At 43.1% G+C, this 21,284-nt stretch overlaps 2 protein-coding genes and 1 pseudogene across 2 annotated transcripts in view; 1 reads left to right on the top strand and 2 right to left on the bottom strand.

Annotated features, from left to right (window-relative positions):
• LOC115560507 (homeobox protein Hox-D4b) overlaps window positions 1–13,816 on the bottom strand; it is a 26,219-nt gene extending 12,403 nt beyond the window's left edge. The window contains exon 1 of the mRNA XM_030379957.1: window positions 13,437–13,816. The gene's annotated coding sequence lies outside the window, so the exon portion shown is untranslated. The remainder of the gene's footprint in view (window positions 1–13,436) is intronic.
• Window positions 4,411–6,342, top strand: LOC115559749 (uncharacterized protein K02A2.6-like; annotated as a pseudogene).
• A 2,300-nt stretch (window positions 13,817–16,116) lies between the features above and the next one.
• On the bottom strand, window positions 16,117–20,429 carry LOC115559506 (homeobox protein Hox-D9b). Its single transcript, XM_030378295.1, has 2 exons — window positions 19,439–20,429; window positions 16,117–17,972 (listed from the first exon to the last, which is right to left on the bottom strand). The coding sequence occupies exons 1-2, from the start codon at window positions 20,169–20,171 to the stop codon at window positions 17,728–17,730; spliced, it is 978 nt and encodes a 325-aa protein (XP_030234155.1). The 5' UTR covers window positions 20,172–20,429; the 3' UTR covers window positions 16,117–17,727.
• Between the last annotated feature and the right edge of the window lie 855 nt (window positions 20,430–21,284).

Below are 21,284 nucleotides of genomic sequence, written 5' to 3'. Positions count from 1 at the left end.
TCAAAGTGCTTCACATATAAACATTGTCATACAATACAATAAAATAATAGATAAGTAAAAGAAAACTTATGCAAAGAAATGAGTACAAAAATAGAAAGTTAAAAGGGCATTTTAGTAAAATAAAGGCAAAGTTAAAAAAGCTTTTTAGAAAGTGCAATGTATTTAAGACTTAGCAGAAAGCTACAGCAAACATAAAAGTCTTCAGTCTTGTTTTAAAGCGGCTCAGAGTTGGGGCAAGTCTTGAATCCCCAGGGAGTTTATTCCAGATATTTGTTGGATGGTAACTAAATCCTGCTTTCCCATGTTTCTTGTTTACTCTGGGAATAATTAACTGATTGGTCTCAGAAGATCTTAGTGGTCTAGAAGGCTTATGTAGTGGACGCATATCAGTTAAATATTTTGGGCCTAAACAATGTAGGGATTTATAGGTTAGCAACATCATTTTAAAATCAATTCTCTGACCTACAGGAAGCCAATGTAATGATTTAAGAATTGGTGTAATATGTTCAAATTTGTTGGTCTTCGTTAGAACTCTAGCAGCAGCATTCTGAACAAGCTGAAGCTTCCTTAGAATTTGTTTTAGGAGACCTGTAAGGAGACCATTGCAGTAATCAAGCTTACTAGTGATAAAGGCATGTACAAGTTTTTGTAAGTCTTCGGTGGACATGAGCCCTCTATGTCTTGCTACATTTTTAAGGTGATAATATGCAGATTTTGTAACTTATTTAATGTGACTGTTGAAATGTAAATCTGAATCAATGATAACCCCTCGATTTCTGGCTTTGATTGAGGTTTTCAGGGACAGAGAGTGAAGGTGTTGGGTTACATTAAGCCTTTTCGTTTTAGAACCAAATACAATCATCTCTGTTAAGCCATCATTTAGTTGAAGGAAATTTGGGCACATCCAGTCTTTCACATGCTCAATGCACTGGCACAGCAGATCTATGGGTTGATAGTCATTTGGTGATAGTGATACATAGATTTGCGTGTCATCAGCATAGCAATGATGTTCAATATTAGGGGTGTGCATTGGCACTGCCCTCACGATTCGATTTGATTACGATTCACCAGGTAACGATTAGATTCAATTCGATTCTACGATGCATTGCGATGCATTGTGATGCATCAAAATTCTACAAGTGTTTTTCAATTCTATAAGGCAAATTTTTTCACCTTCCACTTCCAAACCTACTGCAATGCCAGGCTTTGTCCTTTCTGACATTGTCCTTATAAAAAGGATGATATATTTCATAAATTATTTCATGTTGCTCCACTTCGAGACCCTTTGATTGATTGACTGCTGACCTGGTGCCACCGGTCATGACGTTATGTTGATGTGAAGTTGTGATAGGCTACATGAGCTGAGTATTGTGTTTTATTTTGAAAATTGACCGATGCTCTATGGCTTTTACTTTTTCACTTCCTGCCCGGCTCGATCTGCTCTGTTGAAATTGACGCGGTCCAGCAACGGCTCGCGTCAAAAATAGAAGTGCTATGGAATGGTAGCGCTGCAGCGCAGCGCGCCGCATTCGGGACACTGCTGAGCCGGTGGAAATGGTTTTGTTGATTAGAGTGGCAGCGATCAGCAGCGGTGACAGCGATGCAGCCGTTCCGCAGCACTTACGTCCCCGGTGGAAATCAGGCTAGTGTTCTTGTTGTTGCTAGCTAGCGCCGCCGCTTAGCATGTAATTCACAACTCTATTGTCCACTCGAGGCCCGAAAATAAACAGTGACATAATCGATTATGGCACGTTGCCGCATCGATGCTGAATCGTGCATGCCCCGCATTGCGATGCCTCACTAAATCGATTATTGTTGACACCCCTAGTCAATATTGTTATTTTGCATGAATTACCGTAGTGGGAGCATGTAGATGCTGAATAAAGAGGGTCCTAAGATCGAACCTTGTGGGACTCCACATGTCACGTTGGTTGATTCTGATACAAAGTCGCCAATGGAAACAAAGTAGTTCCTATTTTGTAGTTAGGACCTGAACCAATTTAAGACTGTGCCTGAAAGCCCCACCCAGTTTTCTTACCTTTACAAAACTATTGTATGGTCTACCGTGTCGAATGCAGCACTGAGGTCTAGTAGCATTAGTATTGAGGTTTTACCAGAGTTTGTGTTAAGATGGCTGTCTTAACACAGATAACTAATTGTATATTTATATATGTATAAATATACAATTATTTAGTTATAATAGCATATTTGAATGCCCTCTTTCATATATATGACACCACCACCACTGGGACATGGCAACAATTCTCCATATCCATATGGGGAGGGGGGGTTGCTTGTGGACAGTAGGGGTGTACACTAGACATAAATAGGAAGTACACTCAGGAGGAGGAATGACCTCTCACACATATTTAATTAATTGTTTCAAATAACCCTGCCTCGTTAAATCAATGAGCTTGGTGTTTTGCTTTCAAGAATAGGTTGTAGGCTGTGTCACTATTAAATCTGTCAATGCGCGTCTCTCAGAGTGAAGTATCAAGCCACCAGACAGCGATTAAAAAAAAAAGAGTTGTAATGATTACAAGTCTAAACTGCGGAAAATAGAAACATATTCCAAGGTGCCTTTTTAAAGAAACCTTGTAATATCGGTCAATTTCCTAACCAGCGGACCCTAGTTTACGACAAAAACAACACAATTGACAGCAGCTCTGTTGCCGCCCTTAACCAACGTGATTTGGAGCCATGTATGGAGCAGAGGGGGCTTGCAACCATCATAGCAACCATGAGAGTCACGTGACGTGGACGCAGGCCCATTGAAGAGGAAAGGCCAAAAAACTTAGGCATGTCACACAATTAAGGCCGTTATTGTATTTAATTAATAAAATATTTAAGGATGTATTATATATATAAATATTAGGCCTATAGTGCAATTAAACGATGAACATACAAACATACTGCCGTGAACATAGCGGTCAAGCTACTGCTTCTTTGTTTTGAGGCAAAGAAAAAAAAATAATAATAATAATAATTTTCTAAAAAAAGTAAAAATTGTTAATTGCGCGATAAAAAAATGAACGCCGTTAATAACACGTTTAACTGACAGCACTAATAAATATACAATTATTTAGTCATAATATTATGAGCAGACCATAGCTTTTATTCAATTATTGTTTTAACAAGATATGTATCTGACCATTGACCATCCTCTCGGAAATTCTATGAATGAAATTCATATTGACGGTACGGCACTATATCCCATATACTCCCATCTTGAATTGAAAAGACCATTCTCGTTGCTTCGAGGAAGTCTGGTGGTCTCCGTATACATAATAAATAAATTATTTATTTATTTATTACACTCGTCTCAAAGCTGTGAAACGCTCTGTTCACTTGCATGGGCAAAACACTTAAAGTGTTTTTTAAAGTTGTTAAATAAAATAACATCATTACACGGTTACATAAAATAACATAATCAGCAAAGACAATGGTTTTATAGCCATGATTTAAACGGCATGCGAGCTGCTGGTTTCAACGTCCATAGCAACCATCATAGCAACCATATTGTTATAGACTGAATTAGTGTTGCACTCATTTATATCCGGCATCCCGGAACCTTTGTGCCTATACCTGTGTACGCCACCGGGGGGCTCTACAGTTCTCTGCACCGGAATGTATCATTACTTTGGCTGTTATGCCTGAGATGGTTTTCAGTAAAGACCTTAACTGAGTTCAACGTGTGTGTGCCTTATTGCCCTCGGGTTACCACACTTTTGGCGACGAGGATTAAAACATCGATGACTGCGTAACGTCTAGTTAGTGTCGGAGAAGAAGTTCCGTGTAGATTTAGCTTGAACCATGGCTATTGCTACGGTCAGCATGCTCAGTGAATTTGTCGAGCTGGATGGTGCCTGGATTGAATATGTCGAGAGAATTGAGCACTTTCTCCTGGCGAATGGTATTGAAGAGGAGGAAAGGCAAAGATCGATTCTCCTCAGTGTGTGTGGTGCCAAGACGTACAAGTTGATACACAACTTAGCAACGCCGCGGAAGCTAGGCGACTTAACATTCAAAGAGTTGGTGACGCTCGGGCAAGAGCATCAAAACCCCAAGCCGTCAGTGATTGTTCAGCGCTTCAAGTTCCACCCACATTCACGCAAATCGGGGGTTTCAGTTGCTGCGTTTGTGGTGGAGCTGAGACTGTCGGAATATTGTGAGTTTGGACCGGTGCTATACGACATGCTACAGGACAGGTTAGTCTGTGGTATCAACGATGACAGCATTCAGCACTGATTGCTACGGGAAGTCACGCTAACTTTCAAGAAGGCGCTGGAGATTACTCATGCAATGGAAACGGCAGCTATCAACTCTAGAGACATTCAAGCAGGTAACGCCAGTGTGCCACAGAGCGCCGTTCACCGTCTGTTTAGAGAAAGCGGGAGAGGCAAGCCGATGATGTCAGCTGAGTGTTACCGGTGTGGGGGAGCGCATCTTGCTAATGACTGTGGTTTTAAAGATGCCGCTTGCCATAACTGCGCATCCAGCCCGGCCATTTTTCAACGCACCATTGACAATCTCCTGCAGAACATTCCCCATGTTGCTGTCTACCTAGACGACATTTTGGTGACAGGTAAAACAGAAGAGGAGCATCTGCAAAACCTCGACCAGATGCTAAAGAGATTGAAGGAGGCCGGGCTGCGTTTAAAGCGCAATGAATGTGTTTTCCAGGCTCCAAGTGTCACCTACCTGGGTCACAGGATTTCAGCTCAGGGTCATTCCCCCATGACAGAGAAGGTGAGGGCGATAAAGGAGGCTCCTAGTCCAAAGAATGTGGCAGAACTCAGGTCATTCTTGCCTCTTGCCTTGGTCATTCTTGCCTCTTGCCTGAACTCTCCACTGTGCTCGCTCCCCTCCATCAGCTGCTGCACAAAGACTGTTCCTGGAATTGGCATCAAGCTCAATAGACAGCTTTCCAGCAGGTAAAGGAGCTGTTACACTCAGCAACACTACTCGTGCACTTTGACCCAGACAAGGAAGTTGTCTTATCCTGGGATGCATCACCCTATGGCGTGGGGGCGGTCCTTTCACATTGTATGGAGGATGGAGATGAAAAACCTATTGGGTACGTGTCTCGCACTCTCACATCAGCAGAAAAGGGTTACTCTCAGCTAGAGAAAGAGGGGCTAGCTGTAGTTTTTGCTATGAAACGGTTCCACCAGTACCTGTATGATCGCCCATTTACCATTTTTACAGACCATAAACCCTTGCTGGGCCTGTTTAGTGAGACTATAGGTATGTCACCCATGGCGTCATCATAGAGTGCAGCGCTTGGCATTAACTTCGTCAGCGTATCATTATCACATTGTGTATAAAGCAGGAAATGAAAATGCAAATGCAGATGCGTTCAGCCGTCTTCCCCTCCCAGAGTCACCGAGCCAAACTAACCTACTTCCAGAGACTGTGTTTTTGTTGGAAAGACTGTCCGACTCACCGGTGACAGCAAAGCAAATCAAACAGTGGACTGAAAGAGACCCGGCGCTGTCACAAGAAAAGCTATGGCTGTTACAGGGCTGGCCAGTAACAGTTGAGCAGGAGGAGCTCAAGATCTATGTCAAGCGTCAGCTGGTGCTGAGTGTGCTGGATGGCTGTATCCTCTGGGGCTCCAGGGTGATTATTCCACCTGCGGGGCGGGCTCAGATAATGGAAGTGCTGCATGAAGCTCACCCCGGGGTGTCAAGGATTAAGAGCCTCGCCAGGTCATTTGCGTGGTGGTATGGGTTTGACGGTGCTTTGGAAGAAAAGGTAGAAGCATGTTCACAGTGTCAAAGTAACCAGAAGATGCCCGCTCCTGCGCCTCTCCACCCATGGGAGTGGCCGGCCCGTCCGTGGTCAAGGCTCCACCTGTTTGCTGGTCCGTTTATCGGTCACATGTTCCTAGTGCTGATGGACGCTCATACAAAGTGGATGGAAGCACACATCATGTCAAACATCACAGCCCCAGTTACTACTGACACGCTCAGAAAGATCTTTGCCACCCACGGCTAACAGATACGGTTGTCAGTGACAACGGGCCCACTTTCACCAGTGAAGTCTTCAAAGAGTTTGTGGAGAAAAATGGAATCTGACATATCCGGTCTGCACCGTACCACCCTGCTTCCAATGGCTTTGCAGAACGTGCTGTTGAGACACTGAAAGATGGACTGCGGAAAATGACACACGCTGGAGACTAAGCTTGCACGTTTCTTATTCCAGTATCGGATTACTCCACTGACAATCACTGGTTTTCCTCCAGCAGAGATGTTGCTAGGGAGAAGGCCAAAATCTCATCTGGACCTCCTTCGCCCGGATGTGGGGGCAAAAGTTGCCCGATCAAAAGAGAACAAATAAGTGAGGTGTGACCAACATGCTAGAGAGCGGCTTTTACAGCTGGGGGACTGTGTGTAGGTCAAGAACTCTGCAAGTTGCTCACCGTGGCTGCCAGGAGTTATCCACTGCCAGTCTGGTCCAGTTTATTTTGTGGTTGACTTGTTGGATGGCAGGCTGGTTCGCAGGCACCAAGATCACGTGCGTGTCCGCACTGATGCAGAGGGGGAGGGGTCTCTGAGTGTTTCGCACAAGGACAGTGTGAGCAGCTCTATGGACCAGAGGCGGATTGGTCGTCGGGACGATCGGGAGATTTCCCGGTCGGCCGACCGGCCGGCGGGTTCAGATGGACCGGCCCACAATTGTTGTGAGCGGCCTGCAAAGTCAGTTGGACCGGCCCACAATTATTATGAGCGGCCGCGAGAAGTCTGCAAGCCGGCCCTGAGCATAATTTAATCAACTTCAAGACTCTGTGAAAACCCCCGAAATATACAATATAAGTAAAGGGAACATCCAACCAATATTTATACCACTTGCTTACTCTCTATGTCTAATTCATGTTTTGTTTTTTTGTTGTTTTTTTACTTCCTTTAATTGTTTATTATTCAGGCGTTACAGAACTTTCATGGTCGTAAATAAAAAATACGAACTACAGTTTTATCGAATTTCTTTGTTCTTGAATTGACGTCGAATGGAGCAAAGACTCCTGCGATTGGGAAATGCGTTTATCCAATAAACAGCTTGCAGGTCAAGTCCATTTTCGGAAATGTAGGGGGACATATGAGCGGCCCCATGTCTAATGGCATGACCCTAAAGATACGTCGGACAGAGAAAGCGAGCAAGTTCGTGGTTGCTTGCTTGTTGTGGCACTCACGGAAGGCAAGAAGAGAAAGGGGAAAGGAAGGGCTGAAAAAGCCAGAATAAAGAAGAAGCGGATGCTTGAGGAGGATGCATCTAAGTGTTCACAAATAACTGATTTATTCAGAAGTCAGAAGTCAGGCATCAACGAGTCGTGCAGGTGAATTGACAGAAAAACAGTAAGCCAGAGCTCAATCATTGACGTTATTGCTAGGCGGGAACTATAGCACAAGCTGCTAGTCAAATGTGTATGTGGTGGCTGGTATATTTCAGACGTCGATCAGTTAAAATTAATGACTTAACTGATCTTTCCCTTTTAATGGATTGAGAATATGTTACCAGATTTGGAACATGTGGGCCTATCTGCCTAAGCACGTTGAAATAAACAGATTGATTTCATACAAATCATAAAAGCCTCTCCGTGTGTCATTGTGTGTGCGTGTTTACGAGGTGCGTGCACGGTTCTTGATTGACCGATTATCGATATTATTATACGAATATTGAATAGTATTTATGCCAGAAATGCAGATCCCCAATTAATACCAGTATAAATTCGATTTTTCCCTGTTAAAGTTTTTTTTTTTTGCGTTTAAGATATTAAGTAATTTCTTGCCGATGATCCATGGCTGCCTTTGTGAATGTCAGCACTACTACTACTACTACTACTACTCTTCGTCCCCTATGGGACATAAGGCTTCAATGAGCACCCTCCATTTCTCTCGGTCCCTGGCAGCATGTTGGGCCTCTCCCCATTACAGGTTCATCTGTTCCAGCTCTTGTGTCACAGTTCTGCGCCAGGTGTCAGCACACAGAATGTCAGCACACATGTATAAAATGTCGGCCGGGCCGGGGATAATTTTCCCGGTGGCTATTAGTGCCCCACTCCGCCCCTGCTATGGACTGTGTTGCACCTGTGGGCATTGATGTACTGTCTGAGCAAACTGCCTCACCTGCCCCTGCCGCTGCCCTAATTACTCCCAGTGGAGCACAGTCTGTTACCCAGTCTGTGGAATCTAATGTTTCACTAAGAAGGTCAGAGAGGCAACACAAGCCTCCAGAGAGACTGAACTGTTAAACTAAAAAAAAATTGTGTTGTGCTATACAGGTTGTTGTGGTTGCCTGATGTAAGAAAGAAAAATGTTGTGCAATACAGGATGTTCTGGATTGCCTGTTGCAATATTATTTCTGTACTTTTATAAGGGGACATATGTATGCAAAGTCAGTTTGTTTGCTTACGAGTATTGTTAGTGTTTACTTAAAGGGGGAGAAGTGTTATAGACTGAATTAGTGTTGCACTCATTTATATCCGGCACCCCGGAACCTTTGTGCCTATACCTGTGTACGCCACCAGGGGGCTCTACAGTTAGCTCTGCACCGGAATGTATAGTTCTATACTAATGCTGTGTCTGAAATCGCGCACTTACGTAAGTGCACTTACATTGAGTGCAATTCATTATCCCTACAGCCTACAGTACACTTACTTATAGGCGCAGTACTCTCATTTCTACAGTGCACTGTCACAACAGCCTTCGCGCACCTACCGGAAATTACTTTGCAGTAGCGGACGCGGGGTACGCGGGGGACATGTCCCCCGCACTTCCCGTATGTGTTCCCTCTGTCCCCCACACTTTTTACAGCCATTACAACCATAGACATCTTATATGATAGACGGAGCATCGAATGCTACCGCCTACTGGCGCTGACGAGACGCGGGGCCCGCCATCTTGGAGTGGTCATCCGCTCCACTCAGTGTAATCTGTTTGGCTGGAGCAATGAACTGTCAGCGCATTTAATCAATCATACCTCACTGAATACCACTGATTTTCATGCAGTTTTTTGTCATACGTGTAGCTATGATAAAGGCCACATGGTTTGGCGTGTTTTATTATTCAATACTAATTATACCAACGACGCTGAAGTTGGCATCCGATTCGCAGCATCCGATTCAGCAGCTGGTCCACTTTAAATCGGTCCTGATTGAAAACCACTACACCTAGACTCTTCCAATCTGGACTAAATTATCACAGTGAGGCTATACATTATAATAAACATAGTTACAGATTTGTGAAACCTTTTTTCTATTTGTGAAAATGCAATACACGCACATTTTAATGCTTTTTAGGGGTCCAGACTGCATTAGAACGGGTCCTGATTGAAAACCACTACACCTAGACTCTTCAAATCTGGACTAAATTATCACAGTGAGGCTATACATTATTTAAAACATAGTTTCAGATTTGTGAAACCTTTATCCTATTTGTGAAAATGCAATAAAGGCACATTTTAATGCTTTTTAGGGGTCCAGACCGCATTAGAACTGATCCTGATTAAAAACCACTACACCTAGACTCTTCAAATCTGGACTAAATTATCACAGTGAGGCTATACATTATGTAAAACATAGTTTCAGATTTGTGAAACCTTTAACCTATTTGTGAAAATGCAATGCGGTCTGGACCCCTAAAAAGCATTCAAATAAGCCTGTATTGCATTTTCACAAATAGGGTAAAGGTTTCACAAATCTGAAACTATGTTTTACATAATGTATAGCCTCACTGTGATAATGTAGTCAAAATTTGAAGAGTCTAGGTGTAGTGGTTTTCAATCAGGACCGATTTGAAGATTCTAAGTGGTTTTCAAGCCGAATCGGATGCTGCGAATCGGATGCCAACTTCAGCGTCGTATTATACCAATAGTACGGTAATGTTAAATCTTGCTTGGGAAAAGTAATCCCCCGATTCCTATTATGGATTGTCCGACGATTTGAGCAGGAATACGCTGAACAACAGCCCGGCATCCTGTTTCTGCTGCTGTTGCTGCTCCCGGTTGACCACTCCAAGATGGCGGCCGTATTTCTCGCGTCCCAGCAGCCAATGTTCCGTCTATCTATAAGATGTCTATGATTACAACCATTCAATTCATTTTTAACACGTGTAAACACGTTTTTCCGAGCCGCCTTTGAACGCACCATGAGGTGCAGGAGGAGCCAGGTGGCAAACACCGCTGTCTTGTTGTAATTTCAATCACAGAGACGTTGATTCAGATCTGTTTCAAGCATGTTCAGCAAACCAGCAGCCAAGAGGCAAAAAAACTTCACCTTGTTTTTTCCAAACAAACCGTGTAAGTTGAGTAATGCTGTTGCATGTTGTTTAACTGAAGACCAACCAATAGATGTCAATATATCAAGTTAAGCTAGTTAACAATTGTTAACTGTTACCTATGTTAAATCGCTTGCTGTCAGTGTTGTTCTAAATCGAATACTCCGTGGTGCACTAACCGGAAATTACGATCACCACTGCCGCTGCGGCAGTCGTACTATACACTAGGCCTATACTATACGTACTATACGTACGGTAGTCGTACTCGTATACTCTCCATTAATATAATAATAGGCTAGGCCTATATAGGAAAATTGAGAAACGGCAATCTCATACAATCTTTTTCAAGCCACTGCTTGTTTTTATGTAGGGTACACCTGGCTTGCCGTGTGAATACGCATAACTTTTCATTTATATTCATTCAAAATATTAACATACTATTTTAAAACTAAAGAGGCTGGTTTTTTGTTTTATATAATTTGTTTATATTGTTCAGTAGTTAAATGCCTACATCAGGCCATAGCACAGTTAACAGACGAGCTGAGCAGATTAGCTCATCAGGTTAAAATGTGTTGTGAGGTTTTCACAGGCAGTGAACTCGTACCATAATATGTCAGTAACCATATGGTTACTGACATATTTAGAGAAGATGGCAAAATTCTTGAATGTGTGTGTGACTGCGTAGCCGGCCAAGGGAAGTGTAGCCATACAGCAGGACTACTGTACAAAATTAAAGATGCAACAGCAAGAGGGCTCACAGGCGTGGCCTGCACAGACACAGTATGTTCTTCCCAGAATAATTGAACAGCTTATGTACTAAAAAAAACTAAAGAAAAAGGAGAACATTTCGCACCAGCAACCACCGCCTACGGGGACCAACACGCTACTTCCGTAGCAACACATGGGAAGTCACGTGATTCAAGCAACTCAGCAATGTCGGCGCTGCTTTACTTCCGGTTTCGCCGGATTAGTGTATACCGCCCGCTCCCTACCGGACTGAGGTGAACCGAACCATACCGCACCCTGCAGTGGAAATGCGGCATTAGAAATGTTCAGCGTAGTGTCTGAATTCTCGTTTGTTCGTTCCCTACATAGTGCACTATATCATGAACACTATATAGGGAATAGTGAGTGAGTGAATAGGGAACGATTTCGAACACAGCTCCTAACTGAGTTCAACGTGTGCGTGCCTTATGCCGCGTTTCCACTGCAGGGTGCGGAACGGTTCGGTTCGCAAAGGTGCGGTACGGGTTGCATTTCCACCGCCGTACTCGTTTTGGCCTCGCTTTCAGTACTCCTCCGTTGGGATACTGAAAACGAGACGAGACGCCTGAAAGGGTACCGGAAGATTCTAGCTACACACCCCCTCCGTTGATTGGTCGACAGAATCGTCACTTCCGGGCGACGTGGGGATAAAAACAAGCAAACAGTAGCCTCAAGGTATTCTTTACAATGAACATGTCTCGTAAAATGCTCGCTTGGTCGAACAAGGAGGTGGAGACGTTCCTCTGCATTCTTGGGGAGGAAGACGTTGTTTACGATGTTTACCTAGCTGCCGCGGCGATCGACATCCGGCCTACCACAAAGGGTACTGTCGGCAGTGGAAACACGACCTCGGAACTGAGCCGGGCTATACCGCCCCCTCCCTACCGCACCTTTGCGAACCGAACCGTTCCGCACCCTGCTGTGGAAACGCGGCATTATTGCCCTCGGGTTACCACAAATGTTACATGTTTCGGTCGAGACGTGAAATATTCTTCGTCATAACTAGGCTATCAAACCAAACATCCTTCACATTCATAGAGCGAAGATTATGAAAGTAAAATGCAAATTTCTCGCTAAAAATGTTTACATAAACACTTTTAATGGCGTAACTACGATTTCATATTTTCCACCCAGAATAAAAAGTATTTTCGACCATTTTCACAGATACATATCCTAAAAACGATCCAATAGGAAAGATGCGCACAGCGTCTATTAGAGCCGTTGTCGGGTTAATACAAGAGTGAATGGGCTGCTGGAGCACCCGCTATGAACGTCAAACATCGACGGGGATGGCATAGGCTATAGTGAATTGAACCCCCTCTCCGTCTGCAGACGACGTCGGAGGGTACCTTTCCCGTCAGCGACCGACGCTAAAGTGCCCTTACAGTCGGTATTTGACGTTCTCGGAGTGTGACTGTGTTGGCCTCACCTACTTTTGGTTCAGATATTCTGACTCTCTCTCTCCCTCTCCCACTCTATCTGCATGCATGTATGTGTAGGTGTGGGTGTGTTTTTCTCTCTCTGTCTCTCTCACACACACACACACACACACACACACACACACACACACACACACACACACACACACACACACACACACACACACACACACACACACACACACACAGACAAACAAAAGTGTTTTTTTTGCCGCATTGCAGGGCTGTAAATATCGAACACCTCTAGTTAGAGTAGCTTCTTTGTTGGTCTTTATTTCTATCACATCCTGAACCGCCACATTATACTATAGAGGGGGCGCGATCAGAAAAACGCTAAAGATGTGTATTCTGTCCCTTTGGGTTTTCTCTCTCCACACTGCCACCATAAAATACAACCTACTCCGTTGTAGGCCTATAGGCAACTTCACACTCATGCTACTCAAAGAGAAGGCATAGACCTTCGGGATTAAGGCGTTATCTAATAACAACGTGAGGCCTATCCTGGGGTCCTATATATATATTTTATATTGTGAGTCTAAAAGTGAGACGTCAACGTTGCATTTTCAATAGCGCAAGTATTTGTCACCTGTTTTCATCGGCTTCTTGATGAATGCATACACAAGGTCAACTTGAATTAGACCCCATTCAGCGGCATGAAATAGTCAATATACATAGTGTATATATATATATATATATATATATATATATATATATATATATATATATAGCCTACTTACAACTCTAACGAATTGGCCTTGGAGACAAAAAAAACCATTTATGATTTAGCCTAATCATACGCAGTTTACCAGTAAGGTAGACTAAGACAAAAAATATTAAGCAATTATCTTAACAAATTGTGTCAATGATAATCATAATAGCCCTATATCCAGGCCTACATATACATGTAATCCTATGTCTAATATAATTATAGCGACACACAAAAAGTGTTTTCAAATACCTGGGAGCTGTCAGATGAAGAACTCTCGTCATGTCTAGCTTCAAAGTTTATTTTCGGCGAGCTAAAGCAGGAAAATGATTAACAAAAAGATAATGAGCAAAGGGGAAACGCATCATAGACCAATATCATGTATTCCCTTTGAATTTTAGTTGTTTTTTCAATCGTCAATTGATTCCAAAAAGAACAACGGCCTTCCTCAATATGAGGTATTGGTCTACGAAAATCAAGAAGAATCCAGAGAATATCAAAGGATGTGCTGTCCGTTAGAGCGCGTAAAGGTCCCAGCTCCCCGTTCCTCTATCAGAGACCGATGCCTTGGTGCGCAGCCTCCTAAAGCTTTATGACTGCGTGTGTGTGCGATGCTGTAAATTGTACTAGACAAGCAGATGGGCCTCTGCAGCACACCAACAACAGGAGAGATGGGATATATCCTAGCAGATGGGCCTCTGCAGCAGCAGCACCAACCAGGAGAGAAGGTTCTCGATCCTATAGCTGCATGTCGGCGGATTGGTTTGAGCAGCAGCCGTTAATATAGAGCGCCTAGCAAACTTACAGATTCATTATAGATACATGATAGATTATGTAAACCGATGGCCTGCCTAGCTCTTCACCTTATGCCTGTAAGGGTGTAGTGGGCAATAGGCATGCACCTCCCTATATTTTTGGCGTTAGATTGCCGTCAAAAGTATGTTTATTGGGCCTAGGTTATGGACAATTGGCAGTTTAATGTTTAGAAATCTGTAATTTGCATAGGCTAGATAAATAAATATATAGGCCTAATCTAGACAGATGTAGTGGGGTGGGCATTTATATGGTAGACACACAAAAAAAAGTATATTGGATACCAACTGATGAAATCATGAAGTCCCTTTCCACCCGCAGGGACCCGCAGACAAACATCAATCTAAAACAAGTTGAGGGTTCAACACTTCCACCACTAGGATGCTCGCTCCAACCAACAGCCCCACCTAGCGGCTGCAGACATTTACTACAGCTGTGGTATTGATGAGGCCTTTACTGATCCAACTCTCAGGGTGTTAACACAAAACAAGCAGCTTCCTCAAATTAAAAAAAGTGATACTGGTTGGCCTCGGATGGCGTAATTGTTGTGAAAGAGTGAACAAATCCCTGTTGAACGTGATATATGATTCAGAAGACTGAATAAGGTCTTAGGAGGCCACAACAAAAAATTACTAGCTAATCGAATTCCAACGACTAGACATGAGAGACCAAATAAAATATTCACGGTTAATTCATGAGAGCTACTCAGTGCATGCACAATTATTTTAATGTAGGCTATTTAATTTTATGAAATAATTTGACTAAAAACCAAACAAATAGGCTCAAATCCTATCTATTTCTACTACTGCGGCTACTACTGCTACTACTACTTCTATGATACTGCTACTGCTACTACCACTACCACTACTACTACTACTACTACTACTACTACGACTACTACCACTACTACTACTAATTCTACTGGTTCTACTACTACGGCTGCTATTACTAGGCACTACGCAGTTGTGTAATTACAAAGATAGTACCGTTTAATAAAACAAGAATACAAGAAGAATACTACAGATATACAGACAAAAGTCAGAAACGTGGCGGAGGTTAAAAAATAAAGCAAAATAAATGGTTGACAACTTCTGCTACATCATTTAAACAGTACTGTATTACATAATGTTTTTATATGCTCTTATAATAGAGCTGACATTATGATATATATTATATTGTACAGCTTCAGGCTGCCTGTGTGACGTGTGGAATTAGATTTCCTTGCCTTTTCCTCCACTGATCCAGCTTGTTTCAGAGTCCCGGCCTATTGGTCCGTGTGTGAACAACAATAATAGATGCGTTCAGACGTTCCTGTGTTGTTTTGTGTCCTGAAGACCCCAGAGACCCCCTGGCTAGAAGTAGCCAGAGATGGATCTCATCTGTTCCCATCCTTAGACACATTTTAAAGGTTGGAAACATGAGAGCTTGGCTTTCAGTGAGGAAGTGTTGGCCAATTAAGCCATATAGTCACAATGACTCCAATTACTTTTACTGTCTCTCGGTCGCTCACCCTTCCTATGCACGACCTCCTCCTCAACCTCTCGGTCTGCGTGCGTGTGTACGTCTTCCGTGCGCGCGTGTGTGCGTCTGAAAAGTCACGTTTATTAACCAAATGCATGCTGTTGGTTTATGGCCCTGCAAACGACGAAGGAAGGACTTATATAGGCCCGCAATACATGACCAATGTTACAATGGCTCACACTGACTTTGACGAAACAAAAGGAGCCTTCACCACACACACACACACACACACACACACACACACACACACACACACACACACACACACACACACACACACACACACACACACACACACACACACACACACACACACACCATCAAACAAAAGATTAAATAAATGGTTCAGCATTTAAAGCTAAATAATAGGATTAATACAAATAAGAGTAATAATAATAATAATAACAATAACATAATATTATAATAATAGGCCTATTAATGATAATAATAGTAATAATAATAATTTAATAATAATAGACTAAAAAAAATAAATAAATAATAAAATTATCAAATATTATTTTTGATCAAATTATCAAAAATAATAAACAAAAATAAAGCACATCACACAGAAGTAAACGCATAGGCATACGCAAATTTAGATTTATTTTCTTACAAATAAACATCACATTTAGCAGCACATAAACATTATTCTAAATAAGCAAATGAATATCCTAGTCGCTTTTTTGCATTTTGTGTACATTTCTTGCCAAATATATCCTACCTCTTGGTCGACGATTTTAGTATATTTCTATCTTTAAACGCCTGAATTGTTTTCTATAGGCTATAATTAAATAAAGATCACAGTCAAATTTAGCTTAGAAGGACTGGTGTGTTTTGAAGTATATGCACAAAATAGGCCTCATCTGACCAACATTGACCAAAATATGATAACAACGACAAAAACACAACGTCAATTCAGCACAAGATCAGGGAAGACTTCATCAGATGAGAGGGCCTTGACTTTAGGACCATAACGTGCACACAACACAGTGGAGAGAAGTATCAGAGAATGAGGCTCATTCAAACGAGGGTCCATCCTCTCGATCTCTGCTTGTAGGACTTAGTTGACCTGTTATAGAATTAACCGTTTTATTTCGTCACCCACATGATATATAGAGAGAGAGAGTTAAAATCGCGTCGCTATTTAGGGGTCTTTATTGAAAAATGTAAAAGAAATATGCTGAAAAATAGGATTGTTTTTCAAACATGTGGTGAAAGACATCTGGATACATGGCATAATAAATCCCACAAGAGATATTAACAAAGCACCATAACGTGCCATGCCTTACAACTGTCATTTCTTCACCATAGTAAAGTCGTTAATGTCAAAATTAGAGATACAAAATCGATGACTCGTCCTTTTAAAAAACCAAAACCTGTAAACTACTGGTTGGTCTATATAGCATCAGGAGAGCTGCGTTAAACAGGGACCCTTTCTGAAGATGTGGAGGCCATAGCCATCATCCTAGGCCTCAAACCTGATACAATCAACACGAAGCCCTCCTAACACACAATGGAGAAACCATACAGAAGAACCACATCTCCACAACGACCCGTCCTGGTGCAGCTCCACGGCTGGCACAACGGGACACCTTCTATTTTATGTATAAAAAACTGAGAAATAACTTCCGCATCTAAAAGTCTTCAAATATCTGTATAATGAGGAGAGCAAAAATCGTATCTAATAGCTGGCTAGATCTTTTATTGGGAAGGTAATATGTTGGGTAGCTAGCAATCCAGCTGATCACATATTTAAGATAAATAATACTTCATTCAGTTAGAGTGACAGCATGTATTATTATGTTGTTCATGATCCTCAAATAAAAAAGTGCTTTCAAAAACACTCTGAACACCGTCCCGTTTATAATCAGTAAAACAGGACACTATCATAACATTTCCTTTTCGAAAGTGAGAAAGGAGTATAGAATCGATTCCAGTTTGTATACATAATAACATCCCAATAAAAAAATGATGTGATGCAACAGTGAGCCTGTTTGTAATTCCGTCTGATATAATTTTTTTGTCCACGCGTGGAGACGTCACGTTCCTCCTGAACGGAGGAGTCGGTTTGGCTCATTCTGTGGATCCCCTGAAAATATATTCATTGCAAAGCTTATCCGTCGCAATTTGTTAAGGGTCCCAATTGAATAATCCTATCTCTACTATATAGACCAAACAGTCAGACCAGTAGCCCTACAATTGACTCCTCTCAGTCGTTCAGCCCCCGCCTGTCCCGGCTCATCAGCTTCTTCATCTTCATGCGTCGGTTCTGGAACCAGATCTTCACCTGTCTCTCTGTCAGACTCAACACCCCCGCCACCTCCACGCGGCGGTCCCTCGTGAGGTACATGTTGTACAGGAACTCCTTCTCCAGCTCCAGCGTCTGGTGCTTACTGTACGGACACCGCTTCTTTCGGGTTGACTTTGCGTGGATCCAATTGACCGAAGGATTAGCTAGCAGAAATCAGAAACAAGTCAACAAGCGCTCAAAAACACGATCGTTTGTGTGTGTGTGTGTGTGTGTGTGTGTGTGTGTGTGTGTGTGTGTGTGTGTGTGTGTGTGTGTGTGTGTGTGTGTGTGTGTGTGTGTGTGTGTGTGTGTGTGTGTGTGTGTGTGTGCGTGCGTGTGCGTGCGCGTGTGGACATGGGTCAGTATCCAGGCCCGGCGTGTGAAACATTGACGCAGCTCCGTCGTCCACACGTTACAGAGGCAGTTTAGGCCTCACCGCCTCACCGTGAGACTCCCGTATTTCCGACTCACACGGAAATACGTGACACTGTCACGTCACGTCATTTAATCTATTCATTCGTGATCTGGGACATATAATTTCAATTTTTCCTTGCCAAAAGCACAAATTTCAAACTCATTCTAAAAAGAAGAGATGAAGCAACTACATTTTTTCCGTCGTGGTTTGCCTACTGAACAGCGCACCTGCATTACATGTATCGCGTGAATTGTCACAATTTCTCAGAATCAAAAGTGAAAGGAGAAACGGGTGGCCAAAAGCAGTCATATTGTTAGAAATTTGTGCTTTTTGGCACGAAAAAAAGATCATGAATGAATAGATTAAATGAGTGACGGTGTCACGTATTTCCGTGAGACTGGGTTGGTGTGTGTGTGTGTGTGTGTGTGTGTGTGTGTGTGTGTGTGTGTGTGTGTGTGTGTGTGTGTGCGTGTGCGTGTGCGTGTGCGCGTGTGTGTGTGTGTGTGTGTGTGTGTGTGTGTGTGTGAGCTTGTGTTTGTGCTGTTTAGGCGTCACGGTGAGACGGTGTTTTTATTAGTTCGTTTCTTCTGCCAAACCAAATAAATGCATTTGTTTTTCCACATCAGGACGATGCCTTCATTCCATAACCAGACAATTCAACGGAACATGAAGGAAGGAAGGCGGAACGAAACATCTGGACAACAACTCATAAGGCCTCACGTTTAACATAAAGGCGAACATAATTATCAAAACAAACTAAATAAAACGTATAAGTTACATAATATGTCCTTTTGTCGACCTGGTTCAATGATAAGGTGCTTCTCTGGTCATTATATTATTATAGCCCCATTACAATCCAAATGTAGGCTTTTGTATGACAATCAAAAAGTGTTTAAAATAGTTTTTAATGTAGAGGGATTAGGCTTATAGTCCATCCACCCAGTTTCTGACCGTCTGCAGGCCCAGGCCTCGTTGAACAGTATAATGAACAGGACAAACATAACGCCATATTGTTAAGGTGGATACACAGGGCTCATGCATTTTATATGCTGTCAAATGTCAAACAACGCTCATAATAACTTAATTGTTTTAATGGACAACAAAGTCTTATATTTTACAGTTTACAAGACGTTTATAGGGCAATAAAAGTCACACAGCACACGCGCACACTCACTTAAGTCTCGCCCTTATAAACACTGGTGATCCCCTACTTACTGGACTCGGCCGGCCGGTGCTCTGTGCCCGCTCCGTGACGCTCTGCGCCCGCTCCGTCCTCTCTGTCCTCCGGGCCCTCGTCGGGGTCCTCCTCTGAGTCCTTCAGGCCCCTCTGCGGCTCAGGACCAGCCTTCACCAGGCTTGCAAAGTGTGAATCCTCCGGTGCGCTCTCGGAAGGCGGCGAGTTCTCCGGTTTTATAGTCTCATATCTTCGAGGGCTGCAGCTTGAAAGCTCTGCCTGAGTGGACAAGTCCCCTGGAAAGCCGTCCACCAGCTGGGAGGACTGAGGGGTTAAGACGGGTGTTTCCTCCCAGCACCGAACGAAGCGGCTCTCCTGCACCGTACCTGGGTTGGCAGAGTGCGGGCTGTGGCTCTGCGATGGGGTGCTGTAATAAGGGTGGCTCAGAGGGTGCTGGTGAGGGTGGTGGGAGTGGAAGAGGCTGGACAGGGAGGAAGAGGAGGCGGACTGGAGCTGTGTGTGTGCGCTTTGAGTTGAGGAGGAAGACGACGGGTTTGTCCATGGTGAAAACCCGTTCAGAACGGTCTGCCTGAAACCGTTGGAGAAATTGGAGAAATTGGAGAGATTGGTACTGGTCGGCTCGTCTGCTCCCCGAGCTACGGCGGTCGGCTTCCCGCTACCGGCGGACGGCTGCAGGCCCCCCTGGATGAAATGCGCGCCGTAAAGATCTTCCGTCTCGTGGCCCATCATCGAATAATAATTCGTTAGCGACATGTTTATTTTATTATTTCAAAAAAAACTATTTGAGGGCGACTGTAAAACGTGACGTGTGATGCTGGTCGCTTTCATCCTCTCCTAAAAAAACGATGCTCTGCCTTCTCCTTCTCTGGTCATTGGCTGGACCCGATCACATGGGGTGTGGATCTTTAGCTGTTAAAGGAAGTAAATCAGCCGATTATTTGTGTTCAGTTGCTGCTTATAGCTGAAATGGAATAGAGTTCACTATTCACAATGTTAGATTCACTTTGCCAGGCGAGTTGAAGATTGAAGTGAGATGCAAGGTGGCCAATTTGACAAGCTTGCCTATGTTTTCGAGATGTGTGTGTGCTTTTTTTTGTGTGTGTGTGTGTGTGTGTGTGTGTGTGTGTGTGTGTGTGTGTGTGTGTGTGTGTGTGTGTGTGTGTGTGTGTGTGTGTGTGTGTGTGTGTGTGTGTGTGTGTGTGTGTGTTTCAACAGATATTTACCTTTGCTCATGCAGACAGGCCTCCACTCACTTGAAGCTCTCATTAAGTAACAAACTAACAAAACCGTCACGGACATGAGGAGCTTAAACCTTTTTCTGGAGGCTATATTCTATATTGTTTGTAGTGTATATCGCTTATTGTATAGCCTATCGTGTATTGCATATTGCAAGGGTTGAACCGCACGTGACATTGGGAACAACGAGTAAAGTAAAACTACTTTGTTCCATTTCGAGCTTAAACTCTTCTCCTCCACAAGAGATCTTGACACGGCGGTCAGATGGACATTGGACATTATTGATTTATGGGAGACAACGAATTTTGTAACCATTATGTTCTTTATCTTTATCTCACTATTCTTTTTGGCATTTCTTCTGGACGATTTGCCCCATCTGCTGGTCGTCAATATATAGGCCTGTCCTGACAAATAGAATAACCTTCATCACAATGCCTCACAGATCAAATTCATGCAACATAATTTGGAATAAATACTGGAGACCTCTCAGTCTGGGGGATGCGATGCGGTCGGATCCACCATAGTATTAGTACGCATTGACCCATTTAATTCGACCCATCCAGTCCTACTGCATGCAATCCGTCACCTATGCTATAGTTGTGCTATAACTATTATATAATTATATAATTA

This window comes from Gadus morhua, chromosome 15 (genome assembly GCF_902167405.1).
Source record: "Gadus morhua chromosome 15, gadMor3.0, whole genome shotgun sequence".
In the NCBI taxonomy this organism is placed as follows: domain Eukaryota; kingdom Metazoa; phylum Chordata; class Actinopteri; order Gadiformes; family Gadidae; genus Gadus; species Gadus morhua.
Note: the sequence above shows the minus strand (reverse complement) of the source record. Positions and strands in the feature narration are given on the sequence as shown.